Source organism: Haliotis cracherodii, unplaced genomic scaffold (assembly GCF_022045235.1).
Source record: "Haliotis cracherodii isolate W230 unplaced genomic scaffold, xgHalCrac1.p SCAF_20, whole genome shotgun sequence".
Classification (NCBI taxonomy): Eukaryota; Metazoa; Mollusca; class Gastropoda; order Lepetellida; family Haliotidae; genus Haliotis; species Haliotis cracherodii.
This window is the reverse complement of record NW_027266276.1, coordinates 18,471,629-18,498,018: the sequence shown is the minus strand read 5'-3', so window position 1 is coordinate 18,498,018 and position 26,390 is coordinate 18,471,629. Positions and strand designations below refer to the sequence as shown.

The window sequence follows — 26,390 nt, the reverse complement described above, 5'->3', positions numbered from 1 at the left end:
CAAAAAAAATCGACAGAGTAATCACTAAACTCCAAACAGGACACACCAACCTAAATAACCACCTAAAAAAAATAAAAAAACACACTACAGGTAACTGCCCACACTGCAAACAACTAGAAACCCCAGAACACGCACTCATCCACTGCACACACTACCTAACACATCAAACCGCATTACAAACCGCCCTCAATCTAAACAAGGCTCTCACTCTAGAAGCAATACTAAACCCACAAAATAAACCAGAAAACTTCAAGGCCTTAGGCGTATTCTTAATCAAAACGGAACTAATAAAACGCATCTAAAAACACAATAACCTACCACATCAAAATCACATAAACAAACAAACCATACCCAGCTCCCTTAGTTCTCCTACCCAACCCCATCGGCATCTATTCCAAATCTCAAAATTCCCAAATTCTATATAAGCAACCCCTAAAGCCCCCTCTTGGGTTGCACACACCACTTTCGCCCCTTTCGGAAACACATTAAATGGCCTGGCCGGGCCCTTGTGCGAAATACGCATCAGTCGGAAAGCGCACGTTAAATCTCCAAAGTAAGTAAGTAAGTAAGTAAGCACTATCCATCACTTGCTTGATAAAGGTGTTAGGATCTACACCGAAACGTCGCACTAATTGTAATAAAGAAGTTGTTCATCCATAGAACTCGTCTTACTACATATTGATACTTTCAGTCAGATGAGCTACAACTTTGAAAGTCAAAACTGATATGGAATCATGTCACTGAATACCTTTCAAAAGGGACAAACTCACAACAAAGGTTCAGATATAGATTGAACATACAATAGGGGCACATGTACAAAAACAGTCACCTGGTCTTTTGACAGATGGATATGACTTACTTGTGCCCGACAGGGACTGGAGAGAATGAAAAGTGATGGGGGAAGTCTTTCGTGCTCATCACAGGGTAGGCATGAATAGGCACCACCAGGTTTTCCTCTCCCTGCAGACAGAAGGCACATGGAATTACAGGTGAGTAAGAACTACCCTCACCACGTGATTTAGAAATCAGTTTATGTCCTTGAAAATGAACTGAAACCCTGCTTAAGGCCACTAAAATGTCAACACTAAAATGTCAAAATATATTGGAGAACTAAAATTGTGTTTGTAATACATGCACAAACAGAAGCAGCCCCATCCCCACCATTTCCTGAACACCCTCAAACTTTCCCAGCAGAAATATATTCATCTCTATTCCATGTTGTCTTATGCAATACAACTTAGTCCTATGCCTCCAGTTTACTTTTAATGCAATATACAAGTACTGCCAGTTGCTGGGCCAACCTCTGACTTTGCAATTTAACGGAGTTGTTTATTATGGAGTTTTTCTACATGTACAAAGATCATAACTCCACAATGCTTAACTGGAAGCCATCGTAACTCAGTATCAGTCCTGTCCTTGTGAGGATTCGCTCTGGCTCAGGACAATACATTCTGGTATATTTTTCTTTATGTGTAGCTTCAAAGTTCCCACACAGCTATCAATTTTGAAACCACGTGCACATCGGTTCCTTTTCTGGAACTGTGAATGATTGTAATCCAAAATGTCCTGAAGACATATTTCAGATTTTGTGATAATATAGAAGAATGATCTATAAAAATCCTGAAAATTTCCTTCAGGAATACATTTACTTTTAATTTAAGGAATGAAGTGGCTATTTCATTTAACCTATCTACATAAATATACATAATGAATATTTCACAATTCTCCAAATATGTATGTGCTGCAGTGTGTTACATTCACAAAGCATCTTATAGAAAGAAAAGCAAGATGAATGGCAATTTCTATCTTCAAATGAACAGTTAATTAAGAGATTCATAAATTCTATGGCATTTTAGAAAATATAAGTAACATTAATACATACATGTACCCATTTTGCAGCAGTGCATTATTTTACAGGGTGAAAATATATCAAGAGATATTCAAATTATATACTCTTCAAAAAAAGAAACTTGACACTGACTTTCAAAATGTAATATGATGCGATTGTTTCAAAATAGGACACAGAAACCATAATTGAAACACTGTTTGACGATCAATGTACACAATGTTCAAAACATTGATCGTGTCACCTAGACAGACACACCTACACGATACAGTTAATGTCACAGGGGTACAGAAAATGTCAGTATCGGTTGTGCCCACCACGTGCATCAATCACCGCTTGACACCGACGACCCATAGAGGCAATCAAGTTGTCAATAACACGCTGTTGGATGTGCTGTCATTCATGCTGAAGTGCATCAAGAAGCGCCGGAAGTGCTTGGGGCGGTGGATTCCTTCTGCGAACGTGTCAATCCAACTCGTCCCACAGATGCTCAATCGGGGACAAATCTGGTGACTGGGCTGGCCAAGGTAATGTCTGGATGTTGTTGTGCTGTAAGAAATCCTGACAAACAGGTGCAATATGCGGTCAAGCGTTGTCCTGCTGGAACTGTCCGCCATGAACGTGAGGAAGAACATAAGGCTGTAGGATCAAGTCTCTGTAAGGCACACCTGTCAATGCATCTTCCACATGCACGAGAGGCGTCCTAGGACGGTGATGAATTCCGGCCCATACCATGACACTCCCGCCGCCAAATGGGACAACCTGCTGCACACAGTTGGGGGCGTAATGTTCACCCTGACATCTGTAGACACGTGTGCGCCCAACAGCACGTGTGAGTAGGAAACGGGACTCGTCAGTAAACAGTACATTTCTCCACCTTGCACGTGCCCATCTAACCCTCTGTTGGCACCAAAGAAGAAGGTCCTCCAGATGACGTGGGGTCAATACATGACGTCGAACAGGTCTTCGTGCAAAAAGTCCAGCCTCCCTCAGTCTGTTGCGTACCGTTTGATCTGATATTCTGCATACCCCAGGGATCTGTGTGGTTGTAGATGTGGCTGTGGTAGTGCGGTCTCGGAGGTGTCGCAGCCGGATGTATCGATCTTGTGCTTGGGTTGTCACCCTTGGTCTTCCTGACCTTGGTCTGTCGTCAACTCTGTTGATGTTGTTGTATCGGGTCCACAGCGTAGATTGTCTGTCTGGATACGCCTGGCCACTTCTTGCTGAGTTGCTCCAGCTTGTAATCTCACAATCGTGTTGTTCCATTGAGCTGCATTCTGTTCAGAGTAGTTTATTCAGTGGTGCAGGGAACACATATATTCATAAATAAGTCATGTAAGTTAAGTAATCTGAAATCAACATGTTCTATTTGTTTTTTATGTTTCTATTCTAGCCTTGATACTAAATGGAAAGGCAGACTCATACCGCTGTCAGTGCGCATAATTTTGCGTCAATCATGGCGTCATGTGGAACAAATTTTGTTGACTTTTCCAAATAAGTATCTAATTATTAATTTCTCAATTCTTGCAATGATTATCGACCCAGGCATATTCACAATAATCTGACCTAATGTATGCAAAAGGTTGACGACTGAATCTCTCAGAATAGTAGAAAATTTTAACATGCAAAACTAGAAGTTTGCTTTGTTTACATTTTCAAACAAGAAGGCCTTGTAGGTCTCAGAGCACAGGGTCTGGTTTCACACTTAATTCAATTGGACCATTTGTATAAGTGACTTAAGCAATTGATTGGTAATGGTATGATGAATTCAGGGATGTATGTAGCAGAGGTTTAAATACATGTGATGCGACAGGCATCTCAACTGACGCGATAAGAGTCGTGATTTTGCAACACTTTCCAACATGGAGGTGGAGTATGGAGAAAGAGCAGACACCTGATAGTTTTTGACTGAACTTCTCATGTAGCTATACCTTATTTGAATAAATAATTACATTTAGAAGGGGGGAGTTGGTAAAATGCGAAAATGGCAATATTTTTTTATGTACACTACTTTAAGATGTCGTTTTCTGTACATATGCTTTGCCTAAAATAGTTGTTAATGGCATCACATAATAGATACTTTCCCAAAGAATCCAAAACTGTGACGTGTATTTTTGTGTATGATGTATTTTAAGTATTAGAAACGTATTCAGGGCCTAATCTCATTTTGGCCTACACTACAGTGTACAATCACATAGCCGTCATTTCAAATAACACTATGAACAGTTTAACCAAGAGAACTAGACCAATGCAAATGTCAAAATATATAATTTGTTACAGGGTTATTCTACGTACACTCAAGTCCCATTAATCTGACACTCGTTAATCAGACAAATGGCTTTATCCGACACTAATGATGGGAACCGATTAAATCAGTTGACACTAGCCATTAAGAAAGCAGCTTTCTTGAGCTCAAAATACAAAATCTTCAGCTTAAAATACATTTTTGAACATCTGTAAAGACTATCCAAACGATATGGAGAATAAATTTTTTTTTTCAATTTTGTTGATTTTGACCATGCCGGGTCTGGTGAAAATGCACAAATTTGGCATTTGGGCTCACTTCTTATACTTCAACATTTTGAGCTCAAAATACAAAACTTTCAGCTTAAAATACATTGGACCTAACTGAGGGAGGCATGCTGACGTAAGGGAGACTGAATTTGCTGTGCCGGGATGAAGGTTAAATCATTATAGGGACTCAGTAAGGTAGGAAGTATCTGTGTGGAAGACTGTAGTGTCCCTGGAGGATCTGGTACAACCGCGATAAGCGGACATGAACCAGAGGCGAAGACGGGGAAGCTGAATGGCACATTGGAGGTACTTCGCACCTTGGAAGTGTGCTGCTTCAAAGAGGAGCGTTGGTCTTGAGATTTTTGCTGAACCTTAGAAGTACGTCAATCTGGGGAGTATTCACGATCCTTGGAGGTATGGTGAGTCTGAGAAGATCGCGGATCCAGTGATCGGCAATCCCTTGATTGCCGATCCCTATCTTGAGTTCATCGATCCTTAGAAGATCATCGATTCATGTGTTCAGGTGGATTGTATTATTAGAAGCTGGAAACCTTTGTTTAGGCATGTTTCTACTAAGGATCGAAAGAAGAATGTAAAATGCATAGTGTGATATAGGATAAGTTCAAAAATTAATATTGTGAAGCTGGAAGTCAGGTACTTTAAAAATACATTACATACATGTATTACATTACTATATTTATAACAAAGATTCATGCATGTCCAGTTTATTGAGAAACTTCTGTTTGGGAAAAACATGCTCATTACCATGAAACAGTACTAAAAAAGGAACATTATAGCACTATTTAAAAGCAAATGTAAATTTTGTTCACGATTGTCTGAAATAGGATGGTACATTTTAAGTTTTGATGAATTCACTGAACTGTATCAACTTAAAACCAACTTCCTTGAATATGCAGGTTTGATTTCAGCTATAAGAGCGTATGCACATACCAAATCAATATCTTTTGAAAAACAAGTAGAATTGCCCTCTATTCATCAAAATTTAGAGATACTATATAATGGAAATCATATAATTACATTGCCAAAATGAAATGGTTTCAATATGGAGTGGTCCATAGAATTCTGACAACTAATAAAGATTTGTACATCTATGAACTAAAAACAGAATCATTATCATGATAATGTACTTTTTGTGATGTTGAACAGGAATCTTTCATACATCTGTTGTTTCAATATATACATGTAAAACCATTGTGGCAAATGGATAGAAAACTGTACTGGCACAAAATTTGGATGTAAGGAAAAATGAAATGACACACTAAACTTGATTTTCATTTTAACTAAATTATACATCTACAAAAACAAATATACGAATTGCTTACCAAATTTGAATGGTCTCAAGACTATGTTAACAAATTCTTATCATTTCAACAAGTTTACTGCCTATTCAGAATGCAAATATGGAAAGTTTATGACCTTCTGGTCCTCATGTCACAATGTGTTTACACAGGTAAACTTTATCCAATGTCCAGCGTCTACACAGCACTAATAATATGAATGTAAAATAATTATATTGTCCATCAATTTTCTCTCTGAAATGTGTCAATTACCATAGAGTGAGCCTGTACCCTAAAAAAACCCAAACAAACATTATAAGCACTTCCTAATGATCTTGACCTTCTGAAGAAAATTGGATTTGCAAATTGAAAGTGTATGTAGTTACAAAGGTCAAGCTACTGTAGTATACAGTAAATACAGTCTGAATTACACTGATTGCAAGTCTTTCAATGTATGAATGACCATATGACATGACCTGGACACATGGCAAATTTGGCATGTTTAGAAGGAAGTGCTTAAATGCATTATTAATCATTTACAAGTGTTCTGAATTATCATAAATAAAAATCAAGCATTCCATGCTATTACAAAAGGGTTTCTGGTGACCTTCACCCTCACAGATGATCAAGAATCTTCTCAAAGAACATCCCATTATATGGATGAGGTGTTAAAGTTTCATCAAAATCGAAGCATAAATGCTCCTTTCCTGGGGGCTGCTTAATGAACGAGTGAATGTTGTTTTTGACACCTCGATCAGACAAACCAGTAATTTGACTGCATGGTCAATGAACCACTTTGCCGGGGGATGATCAACCAGTTCGCATATCATAACAACCCAGTGCTCATAAGTGTCCAGTGCCCAAGAACTGCTATAGGATTCAAACACATCAACCAAAAGTTGTGAGAAAGACACCATGGTTCCAGTCCTTTCTTCCTCAAATGTAATCATATTCCCTCTGTACCACCCAATACTACATACAACAAATTGACAGCAAGCTCACCGGGCAGTTGATTCTAATACAATCATAGTAATATCTCCACTCGTCAGGGGTAAACTCTACTGTACAGTCAAGGGTGAGGCCTGGCACCATCCTTTCCTGCAGGAAAAACACATTAAATAACTGATTATTAATTATCCTGACAATGGAGTTTCGCTTTTCATAATTTTACACATTGCCTTTTTCAAATTGGTTCTGTTCATAACAAATTGAAAACTATAAACAGACAAGTTAAAATAATATATCAGTCTACTATTTGATGCCAACATGCATGATGTGACCAAATTTTACATTTGGCAACCGTGATTTTATATGATGCTTTGGATATTATAAGCAGACCCCTTGCTGAATAATACATGCAAAGCCATCCACCCTCGTGAGAAGAAAGCAATTCTTCACCATGGATGCAGGACTGACAAAGAAACAAATGTGAAACAGTTGAGTTTATATCAGAATTCAAACAATTTCATGTCATCACCCATCTTTCCTCAGAGCCACATTCATGTGCTTAGTCCAGGAAGTCTGTGGTTAGTCCATGTTGTCTGTGGTTAGTCCATGTAGTCTGTGGTTAGTCCATGTTGTCTGTGGTTAGTTCATCTTGTTTGTGGTTAGTCCATGTTGTCTGTGGTTAGTCCATGTAGTCAGTGGTTAGTTCATGTAGTCTGTGGTTAGTCCATGTTGTCTGTGGTTAGTCCATGTAGTCTGTGGTTAGTCCATGTAGTCTGTGGTTAGTCCATGTAGTCTGTGGTTAGTCCATGTAGTCTGTGGTTAGTTCATGAAGTCTGTGGTTAGTCCATGTAGTCTGCGGTTAGTTATCTTGTTTTTGGTTAGTCCATGTAGTCTGTGGTTAGTCCATGTAGTCTGTGGTTAGTCCATGTAGTCTGTGGTTAGTCCATGTAGTCTGTGGTTAGTTCATGAAGTCTGTGGTTAGTTCATGTAGTCTGTGGTTAGTCCATGTAGTCTGTGGTTAGTCCATGTAGTCTTTGGTTACTTCATGAAGTCTGTGGTTAGTCCATGTAGTCTGTGGTTAGTTCATCTTGTTTGTGGTTAGTCCATGTAGTCTGTGGTTAGTCCATGTAGTCTGTGGCTAGTTCATGAAGTCTGTGGTTAGTCCATGAAGTCTGTGGTTAGTCCATGTAGTCTGTGGTTAGTTCATGTAGTCTGTGGTTAGTTCATGAAGTCTGTGGTTAGTTCATGAAGTCTGTGGTTAGTCCATGTAGTCTGTGGTGAGTTCATGAAGTCTGTGGTTAGTCCATGTAGTCTGTGGTTAGTCCATGTAGTCTGTGGTAAGTCCATGTAGTCTGTGGTTAGTTCATGAAGTCTGTGGTTAGTCCATGTATTCTGTGGTTAGTCCATGTAGTCTGTGGTTAGTTCATGTAGTCTGTGGTTAGTTCATGAAGTCTGTGGTTAGTTCATGAAGTCTGTGGTTAGTCCATGTAGTCTGTGGTGAGTTCATGAAGTCTGTGGTTAGTCCATGTAGTCTGTGGTTAGTCCATGTAGTCTGTGGTTAGTTCATGTAGTCTGTGGTTAGTTCATGTAGTCTGTGGTTAGTCCATGTTGTTAGTTCATGTAGTCGGTGGTTAGTCCATGTAGTCTGTGGTTAGTTCATGAAGTCTGTGGTTAGTCCATGTAGTCTGTGGTTAGTCCATGTAGTCTGTGGTTAGTCCATGTAGTCTGTGGTTAGTTCATCTTGTGTGTGGTTAGTCCATGTAGTCTGTGGTTAGTCCATGTAGTCTGTGGTTAGTCCATGTAGTCTGTGGTTAGTCCATGTAGTCTGTGGTTAGTTCATGTAGTCTGTGGTTAGTCCATGTTGTTAGTTCATGTAGTCGGTGGTTAGTCCATGTAGTCTGTGGTTAGTTCATGAAGTCTGTGGTTAGTCCATGTAGTCTGTGGTTAGTCCATGTAGTCTGTGGTTAGTCCATGTAGTCTGTGGTTAGTTCATCTTGTGTGTGGTTAGTCCATGTAGTCGGTGGTTAGTTCATGAAGTCTGTGGTTAGTTCATGAAGTCTGTGGTTAGTCCATGTAGTCTGTGGTGAGTTCATGAAGTCTGTGGTTAGTCCATGTAGTCTGTGGTTAGTCCATGTAGTCTGTGGTTAGTCCATGTAGTCTGTGGTTAGTTCATGAAGTCTGTGGTTAGTCCATGTAGTCGGTGGTTAGTCCATGTAGTCTGTGGTTAGTTCATGTAGTCTGTGGTTAGTTCATGAAGTCTGTGGTTAGTTCATGAAGTCTGTGGTTAGTCCATGTAGTCTGTGGTGAGTTCATGAAGTCTGTGGTTAGTCCATGTAGTCTGTGGTTAGTCCATGTAGTCTGTGGTTAGTTCATGTAGTCTGTGGTTAGTCCATGTTGTAAGTCCATGTAGTCTGTGGTTAGTCCATGTAGCCTGTGGCTAGTCCATGTAGTCGGTGGTTAGTTCATGAAGTCTGTGGTTAGTTCATGAAGTCTGTGGTTAGTCCATGTAGTCTGTGGTGAGTTCATGAAGTCTGTGGTTAGTCCATGTAGTCTGTGGTTAGTCCATGTAGTCTGTGGTTAGTTCATGTAGTCTGTGGTTAGTCCATGTTGTTAGTTCATGTAGTCGGTGGTTAGTCCATGTAGTCTGTGGTTAGTTCATGAAGTCTGTGGTTAGTCCATGTAGTCTGTGGTTAGTCCATGTAGTCTGTGGTTAGTTCATGTAGTCTGTGGTTAGTCCATGTTGTTAGTTCATGTAGTCGGTGGTTAGTCCATGTAGTCTGTGGTTAGTTCATGAAGTCTGTGGTTAGTCCATGTAGTCTGTGGTTAGTCCATGTGGTCTGTGGTTAGTCCATGTAGTCTGTGGTAAGTCCATGTAGTCTGTGGTTAGTTCATGAAGTCTGTGGTTAGTCCATGTATTCTGTGGTTAGTCCATGTAGTCTGTGGTTAGTTCATGTAGTCTGTGGTTAGTTCATGAAGTCTGTGGTTAGTTCATGTAGTCTGTGGTTAGTCCATGTAGTCTGTGGTGAGTTCATGAAGTCTGTGGTTAGTCCATGTAGTCTGTGGTTAGTCCATGTAGTCTGTGGTTAGTTCATGTAGTCTGTGGTTAGTTCATGTAGTCTGTGGTTAGTCCATGTTGTTAGTTCATGTAGTCGGTGGTTAGTCCATGTAGTCTGTGGTTAGTTCATGAAGTCTGTGGTTAGTCCATGTAGTCTGTGGTTAGTCCATGTAGTCTGTGGTTAGTCCATGTAGTCTGTGGTTAGTCCATGTAGTCTGTGGTTAGTCCAGGTAGTCTGTGGTTAGTCCAGGTAGTCTGTGGTTAGTCCATGTAGTCTGTGGTTAGTCCATGTAGTCTGTGGTTAGTCCATGTAGTCTGTGGTAAGTCCATGTAGTCTGTGGTTAGTTCATGAAGTCTGTGGTTAGTCCATGTATTCTGTGGTTAGTCCATGTAGTCTGTGGTTAGTTCATGTAGTCTGTGGTTAGTTCATGAAGTCTGTGGTTAGTTCATGAAGTCTGTGGTTAGTCCATGTAGTCTGTGGTGAGTTCATGAAGTCTGTGGTTAGTCCATGTAGTCTGTGGTTAGTCCATGTAGTCTGTGGTTAGTTCATGTAGTCTGTGGTTAGTTCATGTAGTCTGTGGTTAGTCCATGTTGTTAGTTCATGTAGTCGGTGGTTAGTCCATGTAGTCTGTGGTTAGTTCATGAAGTCTGTGGTTAGTCCATGTAGTCTGTGGTTAGTCCATGTAGTCTGTGGTTAGTCCATGTAGTCTGTGGTTAGTCCATGTAGTCTGTGGTTAGTCCAGGTAGTCTGTGGTTAGTCCAGGTAGTCTGTGGTTAGTCCATGTAGTCTGTGGTTAGTTCATCTTGTTTGTGGTTAGTCCATGTAGTCTGTGGTTAGTCCATGTAGTCTGTGGTTAGTCCATGTAGTCTGTGGTTAGTCCATGTTGTCTGTGGTTAGTCCATGTAGTCTGTGGTTAGTTCATGTAGTCTGTGGTTAGTCCATGTAATCTGTGGTTGGTTCATGTAGTCTTTGGTTAGTCCATTCAGTCTGAGGTTAGTCCATGTATTCTGTGGTTTTTCCATGTAGTCTGTGGTTAGTCCATGTATTCTGTGGTTTTTCCATGTAGTCTGTGGTTAGTCAGTACCCACAGGTGATGGCCATACCGTTGACAAAATATGGATTTGGATTATTAGTCACCTTTCCTAAAAAGAGTGTGTATACATACCAATTTCTTGTACTTGATGTAGAAATATTTACTCTGTGGTGGGATGATATGCATTCGGAGAACATCTGATGAAGCGTTGACAATCTTAAATGACCTGGTCTGTTTCTTTTGTAATTCAAAGCCATCAAAATGAATGTTGGATGGACGGGTGTGAATTGCAGCATTTTTACCAACTTTGGAATATATTTCTGTAAGAAAAACAAAATTGCAACAAAAATATACGACACCAAGCATTTCATCCTTCTCACTTGATGCTATTTTGTGATGGATACTTGCAACTGAAAATTTGAAAGCAATACCTGGCAATTGCCAAGTGCTTAAATATTTGCATGCTTTGGCTCCAATGTTTTAAAATGCATGAGAAGGGGGTACAACACAATTGTCATTACAAATATTATAAACATTATTGAGTTACTGTAAAAGATGTCCTACTGTTGATAAATAGTGTTTGGAATGGTGACATTTGGATGTATGCAACGTCAATATTTAAATAACTAAAAAAAAGGCATTCCTGTGCATGATAATGATAACTAAAGAATCGAAAATATAAAACATGTATATTAGTTCCCATTTATGATTCCTTCATCACTATGAATCAGTGGAACATGACGTCGACCATACTCAATCATTGTTTGAAAATAATAAGCGATAATCCCTGAGCTTACTCTGCACTGCTCGCCTTATTCCGCAAGCGAATTTTCTGCTCCAGTGACCCCACAGCAGTCAGAGGCATGTCACAGACTTTGCTCTTGTTTGTAAACAAATGCACCTCTTCTGCAAAAACCTCACATGGGTCTAATGGAAGCTGTTCGGTGCATCCTACATATTGTTTAGTATGATGATATAGATATATACTGAACCGGAAAAGAAACGTCACCCCAAGTAACATTGCATGAAAAGTTGTCATTTAAATATCTGAGTACCATATTTTCTTGAGTATAGTGCACACTTTTTTTTAAAAAAAACACAGCTTTGTAGAAGGGAGTGCGCATTATACACGAATTAATGAGTTTTGATGTTTTTTCCCCCATGGAAAGACATTACTGTGAGCACGTAACACCGGAAATACCATGTCAACAAATCCATACTGAAGTTTGGAAATTAATCATGTAATTACGCTGTCTGGCTATGAAAAGTGTTTCTTGCATATCTGGACTTATGTTTGTAACTTATTTCATTAATTTTATTTAAAATTCCTTTTAATATTGTTTTAATTAATTTCGGCGAAATCATGTGTGAAGCGATCAGAAGATCGCACAACTCACCGTTATTAACAGCAACCACGGTCAGATTACCGCTATTGACGCCTTGAAACAAACTTTTGTTGACAGAGAATGGATACATATATCATAAATGCCATACTTTGAATCGTTAAAAGTCATATTTGTTTTTGTTGGACGATTCTATGTCAACACGTAATTCTCGCGATCCCACGATCACGTGCACAGGAGCCTTGACGGTGACTGGTCAGACTGGTTCCATGTAAAAAATAATAGCCCGGCAATAGCGATCAGCTGCTTCTCTTAGAGTTATTATTATTTTAAATATGTTTAGTAAAAGCTGCATCTAAATTAACAAGATATTGGAATATATTATTCCTGATTAAAAAAAATAGTTTCAGATACAACTTTTGCCGATCCTTGCGTTAAAATACTGTAAAGTTATATCATTGGGTGTGTCTTGACCGTATCACCGGTAGATTCCAAGAAAACGTGTGTACAGCTGATTGCTGTGTCCGGCTTAGTTTACAAGAAAATACACAAGGTAATCTTAATCCCTGGATATAAAACAATGCCTAGCTGAACAAAAAATCCAATTTAAACAGTAAATCATCGGTCTGGTGATTTTTTATCTCATATTTCGAATTTGTACTGACGAAGTTTCTCATCACCCGCTGAAGGGGTACGGTGTATTATTTTTCTGCGCATAATATTCAAATTTCTTTTTTTCCAAAATATTGAACCCGCTAGAGGGGGGTACGCGTTATACATGGGTGCGCACTATACTCAAGAAAATACGGTAATTTTTGTCAAAGTTTCTCAAATGTAACATAACCTTATCCTGAAAAAAGAAATTTGTTGATAAAAAATCAAAGCAGATGACAATAAAACCGATCGCCCAAATGCATCACGGCAACGGCCATGGTAACCTGATGCACTTGAGTTCTGTGCAGATTGAAATGCACATGCGTTCCCCCATTTCTTGCCCTATAAAAAAACCACCCAGATCGGATAACATTCATTCGTTATTGAATTGCTACCACATGCCAAGATTGACAAGAAAGCCCTTGGACGATTGCAAACTGGACAAACCGCCCGGCAAGTAGCCAATGCATTTCAAGTCCACGTAAGGACCATATATACAGGCTCCAGCAACGGTACCAGACCACCAACACTACAGATGACCAACCACGTAGGGGAAGACCAAGGGTCATCACCCGACGTCAGGATCGTCAGATTGTGCAACAGCATCTTCAAGATTGCTTTGTTACTGCTGCGGAAACTGCTCGACAGAACATGGGGACACACCAGCGACACATTAGTGCCGACACCGTGCGTCGACGATTGACGAACAGACACCTCCACTGTCAAAGGCCACACCGAGGAACCATTCTGACACCATGTCATCGCCGGGACAGTGTTGAGTGGGCAACACAGCACCAGCATTGGCGCCAGCAACAGTGAAGAAGAGTCCTCTTCTCAGACGAGAGCCGTTACTGTATCTCAACAGCAGATGGCATAGAGAGTGTCTGGCGACGCCGTGGGGAACTTTATTCGGATGCTTGTGTTGTTGAGAGAAACTTGTGGGGTGGTCTGAGCATCACAGTGTGGGAAGGAATTCGTCTTGGACAGAGGGTCGGCCCTGTGGTCTTCCAGAACATCGGTCCAGAGAGAGGCAATGGTGTCACAGCAGTATGTTTACAGTATTTGGACAAATAAAGTTTCTCATATATCTATCCATCGTAATGTTTCTTTTGCGGTTCAGTATACTACTACATCGGCTTGAGCTGGGACGGATAACATTTATCAAGGAAAATATCTGATTGTAAAACATCTTTGCTACTACATGTTATACACCATTTGAAAGGTCTAATCCTACTGTTCATACATATGAAAGTTATGTTCACCATATTATTAACAATGATTAAAACAATGCATTAACAACTTAATTAAGTTTGTTGTAAATATAAAAAATGTAAGCTTACACATTCATAACGTCCAGATTATGGATCAAGGAGGCGAAAATTTGACGATTTGCAGCAAATATAAAATTTCATAAAATCCATTTACCTATTTCTTTTTTGTTGTCATTGTTTACGTAAACAGTACATTATTTTAAAAGGAACCATAAATAGTATCTGTCATCACCCATTTCCCGATAACAGTGGCTGTCAGCTCAGTAACATGAAGAAATAACATGTTTTTCAAAGACTGCCATGTGACGCACCATTAGAAAGCTTATTGTTTCGTCTACACTATAGAAACCTCGCCCAGAGTCTTTTCGGTACTGTAACATGTGATTTATTCGAAAGAAATTGGTTTCTGATGATCTTGTAGCAGAGAAATCAAGGCAACCAAAGCCGAGATATCATGTGACTTACATTACACGCGATCAAACGAAAAGATGAAAATAATAACTTAGCTGTAAGTTTGACAACTTTTAGATATATTTTTGTTGATTTTATATACATTGTATTACTTTGTATAGTATATTTAATTATTTGCTTGAAATCTCTTTATTTTTCTCTTTGACATGTTCGATGTGGGCCTGTTGTCAAAGCGTGAGTCCAAGGATTTTACTTTCAATAATTAACATTGCGGGAAATAGTGAATCATTTTAAAATTTATCAATGAAAAATAATAAATTGAAATTGTATACGTATTTCATATATTGTGAAAAGTGGGAGATTTAATAAATGAATTATATGACAGGTATGTTCATAAAATTATATACTATTTTGACATGACTACAGCTTGGCCGGTCTACCCGCCTGCAGTGTCTGGGGACTCAAGGCTTCTTGGCCGGTATACCGGCCTACGATTTTGAAAGAGATAATTGCAAAAATTATCAAGAACTCTATGGTTACGCTACAAGTGACAAATTTTCACATTTCTTTTTGACTATGCACACATTCCTTCTGACTTTATGTGTTTGCATAAAGATGAAACTTCAGTCAACTTCAATGTATGCATGACCAGATCAGTTTATATGTGTATCTAAATACATTTTGACAGGAGTACGGTCAAACATTTCCCAATCGGTCATTTCGTACCTATATCTTGAGACCTACAGCGGCTACCTGGGTAGCGTCGGGTAATAGGGGGATGGGGACCCGGTGTAAAGTCTGAAAGTATACCCCCCCCCCCCCCCCCTTCAAAGTATATATAGTTAGATTTTGGGGCCTTCCAGAATCTACCCCTCTTTCCCAGAATCAACCCCCGGGGTATACTCTGGGAGCTCCCAGAATGATCTACACCCTGTTTGACTTACTTACTTACTTACGTTTGGAGATTTAACGTGCGCTTTCTGACTGGAGCGTATTTCGCACACGGGCCCGGTCGGGCCATTTAGCGTGGTTTTGAAGGGAAAATAAAGGTGTTGCAACCAGAGGGGGGTTTTAGTGGTTGCTTATATAAGTTTTGGAGATTTTGAAATTTGGAATACATGCCTAGGGGTGTGGTAGTGTACTAAGGGAGTGTGTTGGTGTGTGTTTGTTTGTTTATGTGGTGTGGTTGAGTGTTTTTAGATGCGGATCATTAGATTGGTTTTAGTTAAGTATACGCCTTGTGCTTTAAATTTTTCTATATTGTTATGTGGATTTAGGATTGATTCTAGGGTTATGGCTTTATCTAGTTTTAGATTTGTTTGGAGTGTTGCTCGGTGGGTTTGGTAGTGCGTGCAGTTTAAGAGTGCATGTTCTATTGTTTCTATTATTTCAGGAATTTTGAGGGATTTTTTGGCGGCTTGATCGGCATTTTCGTTTCCATATATTCCTACGTGGGCTGGGATCCAGATAAATGCTATTTGTTTGCCTGCCTCTGTTAAGTTATTTGCGCTTTTGAGTATTTGGTTAATGAGTTTAGGGCGGTTTTTGGTGTTTTTATTTTGGAGGGCCTGTAGTCCCCTTAGTGAGTCTGTGAGTATTAGGATTTTTTTATGTTTTTTAGCATGTTGGTTATGGAGGGCGGATGCTATGCCCATTAACTCTGCAGTGAAGATGGATTGGTTGTTTGGGAGTCGATAAGATTGTGTGTTCCTATTTGGTTGTGCTATGTGGACTCCCAAACCTGTGCGATTTGTGATCGGATCGGAAGATCCGTCTGTGTAGATGTGGCACCAATTTGGCCAGTTTTCGTGTATGTAAGCTAGTGTGGTGGATTTAGCTATGTTTGGATCGGTTTGTTTGTTTATTGAGTTTGCCAGAGATGTGTCTATTTTGGGGATTTTTAGTTTTGGGGTAAATATATTTGATGGTTTGCAGTTTTGTTGGAGGTTATCTATTTGGTTTTCGTTTAGGTAGTTGATAATTCGTTGAGATATTGGAGTAAGTAAAGGGTGCTTCCTAGTTAGAGCCTGGTTACGAGGGCGGATATTTTCGTTTATGAGGTTTTGGATGAGAGGGTTTGATTGGGACGAGGCCCAGAAATTAAGGGTTAAGTGTTGCCTACGTAGGTTTAGTGGCATTTCTCCTGTTAAGGCCTGAAGTGAAGTGAGAGAGGTGCCATGTTGGGAACGTGTGACTATTTTAAGAGCTTGGTATTGGATTGAGTCTAGTTTTTTGGTTAGGTTATTGCTAAGGGTATCATAGATCGCACATCCGTAATCTAATTTAGACCTAATTAGTGATGTGTAGAGAGAGAGTAGAGTATCTTTGGAGGCCCCCCAGTTGGAGCCGGTGAGGCATCTTAGTGCGTTTAGATCTTTGCTGCATTTAGTTGTTAAGTTTTTAACGTGGGCCTCCCATGTTAGGTGTTCATCGAAGATTAGCCCTAGGCATTTGGTTTGTTTTTGGAACTTAATTGGTTTATTGTTTAATTTAAGATTTGGGGTGGCGTGTTTCATTTTTCGGTGTTTGAAGACTATTCCTGTAGTTTTTTCGGAGTTTAGGGAGAAGCCCCACTTGTCTGCCCCTTGCTGTATTTTATTTAGGGACTTTTGGAGTAGATTTTGGGAAGTTGACATACTTTTTGTGCGGATCCAGAGGGCTCCGTCATCTGCGAATTTGGATGTTTTAATTTTAGGGGATAGGCCCTCGAAGAGGTCATTGATCATTATGTTAAAGAGTGTTGGGCTAAGAATACTGCCCTGGGGAGTGCCGTTTTCTAGGGGACACTGGTCCGATAGAACCTGGTCTATACCCACTGTGATTTTTCGGTTATTCAGGAAGTCCTGGATGTAGTTAACGATTTGTCCTTTTAGTCCTATTTTTTTAAGTTTTTGAATTAGCCCGTTGTGCCAAACCATGTCGAATGCTTTTGAGAAGTCCAAGAAGATGCCTGTAGTATATTGTTTGTTGAGTTGTCCTGTTTTGATCTCCTGTTCTAACCGGGCGAGATTGTCTAGAGTTGAGCGGCCAGGAGTGAACCCGCTTTGGTCTGTATTTATGGTGTTGTTTAGAGTTAGGTAGTGTTGTAATCTATTTTTGGTCATAGATTCCATTACTTTACATAAGTTTGAGGTCAGAGATATTGGCCTGTAAGAGTTAGCTTGGTTTGCAGGTTTGTCGGGTTTAGGGATAGGGATAACTAGAGCCTGTTTCCAAGAGGTTGGTACCTGGCTGTTTAGGTAGATTAGATTATAGAGTTTGAGTTTGGAGTAGCTTGGGAGGGAGTTTTTTTATTATTTGGTAGGATGTTAGGTCTAGTCCTGGGGCTGTTCCCTTTTTCCTGTTTTGGAGTACATAGTTCAGTTCTTCTATTGTGAAGGGTTGGTTTATTTCTAGGTTATCGTTTAATTCTTTGGTAGGTTTGGATTCTGTTTTGAGTTTTGTTTGGAATTTATCACTGAAGTTTTTGTTACTGCTGATGGTCGAAAAGTGTTCAGCTAGGTTATTTGCTTTTTCGCTGGGGTTGGTTGAGTTATTTATATTAGGAGTTTTTTTGTGTCTTTTTAGGCCTCTAATGGCATGAATTTTGCGCCAGACCGTCCTCGCATCTGTGCGGTTATTTAATCCCTCACAAAAAAATTTCCAGTCCCTGGTTTTGGCTATTTTGACTAGGTTTTGGACCTCATGGTTTAGTTTGTGGGCTATAGGTATGTAGTTATGGTCGCGTTTGGCTTTATTGAAGGCTTTTTTACGTTTTTGTCTGGTTTGTTCTATTTCCTCGTTCCATCAGGGTACTGAGGGTTTGCCTGATTTGTTTGCTTTTCTAAAGGGTATTGAGTTTTTAGCTGAGGTGATTATGTATTCTGTTAGGTTTTTGCAGAAGGTTTCTGGGTCATTATGTTCTATCTCGTTTAGATTGGCTTGTTTGCAGATATTTTGGAATTTATCCCAGTTAGCATGGTTATAGTTAAATTTGGGTTCTGAGTTTTCGGGTTGGTCGGGGACGTTAGTATTTCCTATGGTTATGTTTATTGGGAAGTGGTCACTTCCTAGTGGGGCGTCGTGAACTTCCCATTGAGTGCTTTGGGCTAATTCTGAGGTGCATATACTTAGGTCGATAGCCGACATGTCTCTATTGCTTTTATCATATCTGGTTGGTTGGTTATTGTTAAGTAATACGAAATCGTTGGCCTCTATCCATTCAGAGATTATTTTACCGTGATTATCTATTTTTTCCCCCGTGCCCCAGGAGGGGTGGTGGGCATTAAAGTCTCCTAGGAAGATTGTTGACTTTTTGCCTATTTGTTGAAGTATGTTTAGATCCTCTGCTTGGATTTTTTGTTGATGCCAGTGGTAGATATTTATGATGTTTATTTTTTTATTGTTTAGGGTGATTTGAATACCGTTGGTTTCTAGGTTTGGGGTGTTTATTTTGATCTCTTCATAGTTTAAGTCTTCTCTAATTAGTATGGCTAAGCCTCCTGATGCTCTAGTGGTTTTGGTTTTAGGACGATCTGTTCTGACTATGTTATAGTTGGCTAAGTTAAATTTTGATTTATTTGAGAATTTAGTTTCTTGGATGCATGCTACATGCGGTCCTTTGTTTAATTTAAATTTTGCTTTTAGTTCGTGGCTGTGCGAGTTAAGCCCGCCAGCATTCCACTGTTTGATTTAAACATTTTATTTCATGAAGTTTCCTTTTTGGGCATGCATCTAACTCTGTCTTGATATCTTCTGGTCAATTGCTGTAACAACATTGTCATCTGATAAAGTTTACATAAATGCCTATTCAGTACACAATTAGCATGATTAGTTTCAAAACATTCATATCCTGTTATTTAAATTGAGAAAAGGTGGGAGCACCAGTTTTTCCAAACAGTAAAAATCATAATTAAAGAAATCTCACATGTGAGATGAGAATGTAGATGAATGTACATGAAGTTTTCTTTTGGAGGATGCATCTAACTCAGTCTGGATCTCTCCTGGTCAATTGCTGTAACAAGATTGTCATCTGATTAAGGTTACATAAATGCCTATTCAGTACACATCTGACATCTGACATTGTTGTCTTCACCCATTATGGAAAGGAGTTGAAATGGTATATGCTACCCAGCATCATTCACGCTTGAGAAGCTGTACATTGGTGCAGTGTATTTTACCAACCTCCATGAACACTTTAACGTAGTGATAAATGTCCAGTGACACTGAAATGATTCATGGAATCATTTAAGAATTGACCTTCACTTTGTGTGAGTTCATTGGAGTATGAACCTTCATAGAGTGAGGGCCAAACTGTATGAATGTCGGAGCCCTCACTTGATCACTTTACATCTAGTACATCTCTCAAGACAGAGAGTTTTCCGAAGTTGTTGATGAACCTGTGGAGGTTACATGTGTTAGTCATCATTTATCAACTGGCCGATCATTGAAAGGTGATAAAAGATGCGTCAAACAGGCACAAAGGTAAATTCATAGATTGCTGGAGATAGTCACTGTCAGCCTAGACACGGATCAAGTCGATACTACGATAGTTTGGATGTGCTTTTCTTCGTTTTGTTCTCTACGATGGGTAGTAGCGAGGATATCCTTGAATGGACATGCAGTCAAGCTCTCTGACGTTTCTCAATGTATACTGAAACGCTGAGACCAAGATTAAAGGCTCTAAATGATCAGAAAGAACGCTTATGTATGTTTTTGTGCTGGGGAATTCCCAGGGGTTTCCCCAGGAATGTGGAAGTAGTCTGTCAGTGTTTACGTCATTTCAAGAACACGGAAAAACATATGAACGTCAAATTGCGTCATTCATACACTTATGAACATCAATTTCGCAGTCAGGTGACGGACCTCTCGTCCAATGGAAAAGCTGTATATCAGGTAAACGTCAAACTAAAAAATTATTGGATATTGATTTTCAGAATAAAATTGATCTCATATCATGCATATTATATGTTAGTTTCATCTATTTGTTATTGATAATATAATCAATATAACTCTGACTAAGACAATGTCAATTGCTTCGTGAAATATATTACATCCATCTGACTATATTTAGAAGAATAAGAATGTAAATGGACAAATAATTGGATGCTTTTAATGATGTGATGACTTCTAAAGTCAGAATATATTCTTGATGCTGTGATACATGCCTCCCCAAACAAAAGTACTTACAGACACAAAATGATTTTATATGCAATCAAAAGTAGGTAGGTCTATTCACAAAGCATATTTATGCTTATTCAATAACATAAGTGTAAGACATTTCATTACACAATTCTCAACACCAACTTTCGAACAATCAATGTGATTTGTAAGATATTTTTTATTAGTTTAAACAATATTTATTTCTTCTTTGATTGTATAAAACAACATTTGAATTGTTGTATTCAATAACAGGTTATCATTATCTACACCGGGATAGATTCTGGGAAAGGGGGGGTAGATTTTGGCAGCATACACCTCGTAGTAAATTTGGACTCGTCACAGCCCTAACATCTGCAACAGTGATGTGCTTGACAATATAGCTATATACATCAAAATGACCAACCATATCGCTCAACCTCTCTGTAGGGCTTCGAAAACAGCACATGGATGATACATACGCAAAAGGAAATAGGTTTTCACATTTTAGGATGTTTTCTCAAAGGAAGTTAAGCATTTCATGAAATATGTTTATCTTTATGTGTAGACTCATCCAAAGTGAAACAGATGAAAAACACTTGTGTACTGTGTAAGATCTGACATGTGACATAGGTACTAGGCTGCCCACAAGGACCTCTGAGTAGAAAAGTGATTGGCTTCATACAACTGAGGCATATCTATATTGTAATGTAGGCTTTGATCAACACTAGCTTCTAATTAAATCAAGCTGGCAATTAGTATTTTGTAACTCATCGATAAAAAAAAAATACGTTTCTCTTCTATTTGCCTCAAATAAGAAAATATGACTGAAGCCAGTTTACTCTGCCCAGCGCAGCACTTGTTTTGTCACCTTTGCTGTGACCATTTAGGGTAGTTTCGAAAAGGGAAAATAAAAGGAGGGTGGAACCCAGGATGAGGGTTTTAAGGGTTGCTTATATTGTAATTTTAAATTTTTGAGATTTGGAATAGGTGCCAAGGTTTCAACTGACTGACTGACTGATATAAAAGATTTAACGTGCGCTTTCCGACTACAGCGTATTTCGCACACGGGCCTGGTCGGACCATTTAGTGTATTCCGAGAAGGGTGAAAGTGGTGTGTGCAACCCAAGAGGGGGCTTTTAGGGGTTGCTTATATTGATTTTTTGAAATTTTTAAATTTGGAATAAATGCCGAGGTGGGTGGAGGAGGGAACTAAGGGAGCCGGGTGAGGTGGGTGTTTGTATGTTTATTGGATTTTGGATTGGTAGATTAATTAATTTTTAGATGCGCTTAATTAGGTCTGTTTTGATTAGGAATACGCCTAGGGCCTTGAAGTTTTCTAGTTTATTTTGAGGGTTTAGTATTTCATCTAGAGTAGGAACCTTATTTAGATTGAGGGCGGTTTGTAGTGTGGTTCTGTGTGTTTGATAGAGGGTGCAGTGAATGAGTGCGTGTTCTGTGGTTTCGGGTTGTTTGCAGTGGGGGCAGTTGCCTGTGGTGTGTCTTTTAAGTTGTTTTAGGTGGTTATTTAGGTTGGTGTGTCCTGTTTGGAGTTTTGTAATTAATCTGTCAATTTTTTTAGAGGGGTGTAGGATTTTAGGTTTGGCTAGTGGTTTTCTGAGCACTTTTTTGATTTGGCTATTTGAGTTTTGATATTGATTATGCCATTTTTTGGTTATTTTTTGTTTGTTTACACTTTTAATTTCTGATTTTGAGATGGGTAGGTTTAGGCTTATTTCTGGTATTTTGAGAGATTATTTAGCTGCTTTATCGGCAATTTCATTGCCGTAAATTCCTACGTGGGCGGGGATCCACAAGAAGGTTATTTGTTTGCCTGCTTTTGTTAGGTCGTTGGAGCTTTTAAGTATTTGGTTTATTAATTTAGGTCGTTTTTTGGTATTTTTGTTTTGGAGGGCTTGTAGTCCACTAAGGGAGTCAGTGAGAATTAGGATTTTTTTGTTGTTTTTAGATTGTTGGTTATGCAGGGCTGAGAAGGTTTCAACTATGGACCAAGGCTTATATAGCCAAGGTCACCTGACATGGATTAAGTAAAAAATATAGACAACAGTAATTAATCAGTGACATAGTTGCACATCTCGTTCAGAATGGCAGACAGTCGATGTACAGTACAATGGGGATTAACAATTGGGTTTAGCATCTTTTATAATGGTAATTAAGTCATTCAAGGCATGTAGATGTCATGGCTACAGGGGAATTAGCCTTTGGAATTTAATGTTCATTCAGAAAATGGAAATATTGAATACTCTCATCATTGCATTGCTAGGCTTATTCAATGATATTGCGAGTAGTGATGAGAGATCAGTAAAAGGAGTTTATGCATACTCGATGACCCCAGCAACCCAGTGAAGTTAGTGTCGCAAGTCACTTTCTCGATAAGACACCATGGATGGAAGTGATTGGCTTATTATTTCGTAGGACTACCAATCATAGCAGTCTCCCTGATCATAGAGATAAGGCAGCTGTCAGAATGATGTGTTTGTGATAACTTCCGATTCCCGCCTAATTGTGGAAGGAAGAGGATTGGGGCCGCCGCCGATCGAATGCTGACTGGAATAATGAACTGATAGATTCAACTTGTTGAGAGAGTATCCTATCTCGATGCAAAGTCTTTCCCCCAAGAGTGGTAGACATGGCCAGTACCAAAGTTTGAATGTCTGTCGGCGAAAACAATCGTGGCTGTCAAACCTTCTCTGATCCTCTCGTCTGATGTTTGGTTAGGGGTTTGTCGAATATTGTCCGGTCCTCTGATAAATCTTTCCATATCTCTATCTTGAGTACTGTAACACTGTCAAGGATAGAAATTAGAACTCCAGCCCATCCCAACTTCACTAATGTTAAAGGTGTTCTACGGGCTGGTAGAATTTGGAACATTTTGTGGATGCTTTTTGTTTTCACTATATGGGCTAGTAGGCTTTCCAGGTTAATTTCTATCCCTGTTTCATTGATCGTCTCAGTTCAATTATGAATGATGAGTCTCTGCAGATTCACCAGAACGTGTCTCTGGGTCCACATAAATCTTTGTCCGATCATCTGATCCTTCATCTAATGCAAGTGAAGGCACATTGGATGTACAAGAGCCTAGGCGTATTCAGGAGGGCGAGCGACCACGCAAGACTACAGTGAGGCAATATCACGCCTTTCTGAACGGGAGGCGCGTGCTCGCTCTCGCGGCACAACATCCAAAATGGCGTCACCGGGAATCAAAACAGCCCTGTTCACAAGTGTCATAGATTCACACATTTAATTTCATCACAAGTTTGATGGGTTCATACTTTGATGTTTGTGATCCCTGTGCTGGACCAGACAATCCAGCAATCGACATGAGCATCGGTCTGTGCAATGGGGATACGACGACATGCATCACCCAAGTCAGCGAATCATATTACTCGATCCTTACAGCAAACATATGGGTTGCGGAAGACCTATTGTCTTCCCTGATCATCACGGGTCAAGATATTGAAAATACAAAAATAACTTTTTGATGGTAGATCTAGTCTAAAAGAATATTCTATTGACATCGGTACCATTCTCGCCAAAGGCAAACATTTGTACAATGTGCGACGCCATCTTGGATTACAGGTGAACTACCTCTCGGGCTCGATCGCGAGTACATGTGAGCGCTCGCGCGATAAGCCGTGTTCAACAGCGCTCGCTCGCATAATATCGCGAGCGCCCGCCCTCCTGAACACGCCTCCTGATCTTGCCGCCTTCATTGAAGTCCTCTTTGGCTTCTTAGCAGATGATGGCCATTGTTCCTCTGAGATAGATGTGGAAAGCTTGTCACTATCTCTCGTCTGTCATCAAATCATGTTCAAGTTCAAAACATGAACAAAATCATATTATTTCAGGAAATACACACACAAAAATCAAACTTCGCGCAAACTTCCTCTCCTATTAGTAAAGAAAGTGTTTCTTAAATTTGAAAAAATCCATACAGTAGTTCTCAAGTTACAGGTTGCACATTTCTAAGTTAAAGAAAACGACAAAAATCATATTTTTTCAGAAAATACACACATCAAAATCAAACTTAGGAATCCACCTCTTCTAATAGTATGGAAACTGATCTCTAAATTTGAACAGAATCTATGCAGTAGTTTTTAAGTTATTGATCCCACAAGTTTAAGTAAAAATTTCAAAAAATGAAAAATACCTGTTTTCTTCAGAAAATCGAAATACTGAAATCAAACTTCGCGCTGCACCTCTTCTATTGGTAGAGTAAGTTTTCACCAAGTTTGCAAAGAATCTATGCAGAAGTCTTCAAGTTGTAGGTCGCACAAGAAATATCCTATTAGATCTGGGATAAACAAAATATAATATGTCTCCACACAAGAGCGATAAGAAAGAGAATTAGTAAGCTGGCGACATTACATGATCAGGCTGCATACAATTCATGGTTACGGCTGGGATGAGTAGTATAGGTAATGGTGATTCTGCCGAAACTCCACTGGAGCCAGATTTATATACATATACCGCTACTACAGGTGTCGTTTTTTATGCCAAAATGATTATGCGATTCAACGATAGTCATGAGATTCAGTTAAATTGACTCTAGCTCACCACCACCTAGAGTCAATCAATGCTTCCATGATATAAATTTTTAAAGGTAATGGTGATTCTGCCGCAACTCCACTGGAACCGGATTTATATACATATACCGCTACTACAGGTGTCATTTTTTATGCCAAAATGATTATGCGATTCAAGGATAGTCATGAGATTAAGTTAAATTGACTCTAGCTCACCACCACCTGGAGTCAATCAATGATACCATTAGTACAAAAACGATGATGAGACTAAACTAAATTGTAATGAAAATATTCTCTATTATTTTTACTAATACGTATACCATTATTTTTAACGAAGTGATACTCAACATTTTTACTAAGTTCTTCGTTCATTTTACTAGGAGACCAGACTATATACTCTTCTTGGTAATTGGAAAGAAACAATTGATGACCGTATTTGGTTGGTTTGACATCACAAATACAATATATACCTTGTGGTAATTCTCTCCATTTGATAATTTTGTCCCTGAGCATAAACATTTCAATAGCTTTTTCGAGTTCTTCCTTTGTTGGTTTGTAATTCTCCATTATTATATACTTACGTAAGCATTCGTTTAAATGAATTTATGATTTTTTATGTGGTACGATCTAATGATAGTAAGCAATCTATTTTTAATCTCCAACCAGTTCTTTGGTTTTGGCACGGAATAATTGACACGCTTGTTGCCTCCCCTGTTCTATGAACTTTTTTTTTCTCGTCTTCGCTAATACCACTGGTCTTACGAGATTTTGATCGAATCTCCTGCTTCATTACGCTGTATTTGGTGAGTTCTGACAACACTAAACGAAACTCCTCCTCGGATATCTTACAATCAGCCATTGCTGTTGAAATATGATCCTCAATGCTGTGCAACTTTGCTTCGGCCAGTATCCGAATAGTATCGTGTTTTAATGCTTTCTTTTGCAACCTACAAGAAATGAATTTTCTCATTATTCCTGCCAGTCCCGAGACTCCGGCGGCTATTTCCATGCCAAGTACGATAGGCACGGTGATTATAGTTGATAATAAACCAACACCTGCTACACCGAGTCCCATGCCAGCCGTCACAAGCGAGGTGTCAACTCCGTCGAGAGCATTCACGGCTCTGCGATACTTTTTATACAATCCAAGTCTCAACTCCCTCTCCTTCTCTATTCGATGTTTTATGTCGCTTATTTGATGTAATCGAAATCCATCAACAGTATCCATCTTTTCAAATGCCTCATCGAGCGCTGGATATAAACTCATAGTGTATATTACGGTCATATAATAGTCTTTAATTGATCTTGCTTAAATGTTTTGAGAGTATACATCAACCTTATCAAATGAATAT

The 26,390-nt window shown here is 39.2% G+C and overlaps 1 protein-coding gene across 2 annotated transcripts in view; it reads right to left on the bottom strand.

Moving 5' to 3' along the window:
• Positions 1-26,390, bottom strand: part of LOC139470382 (cilia- and flagella-associated protein 221-like) — a 219,124-nt gene that overhangs the window by 172,161 nt on the left and 20,573 nt on the right. For both annotated transcript variants that reach the window (XM_071252801.1, XM_071252802.1), the window contains exons 2-4: positions 10,828-11,015; positions 6,661-6,756; positions 860-960 (exon numbers count right to left, since the gene is read on the bottom strand). In XM_071252801.1, coding sequence (XP_071108902.1) covers positions 860-960; positions 6,661-6,756; positions 10,828-11,015 — 385 coding nt within the window. The remainder of the gene's footprint in view (positions 1-859; positions 961-6,660; positions 6,757-10,827; positions 11,016-26,390) is intronic.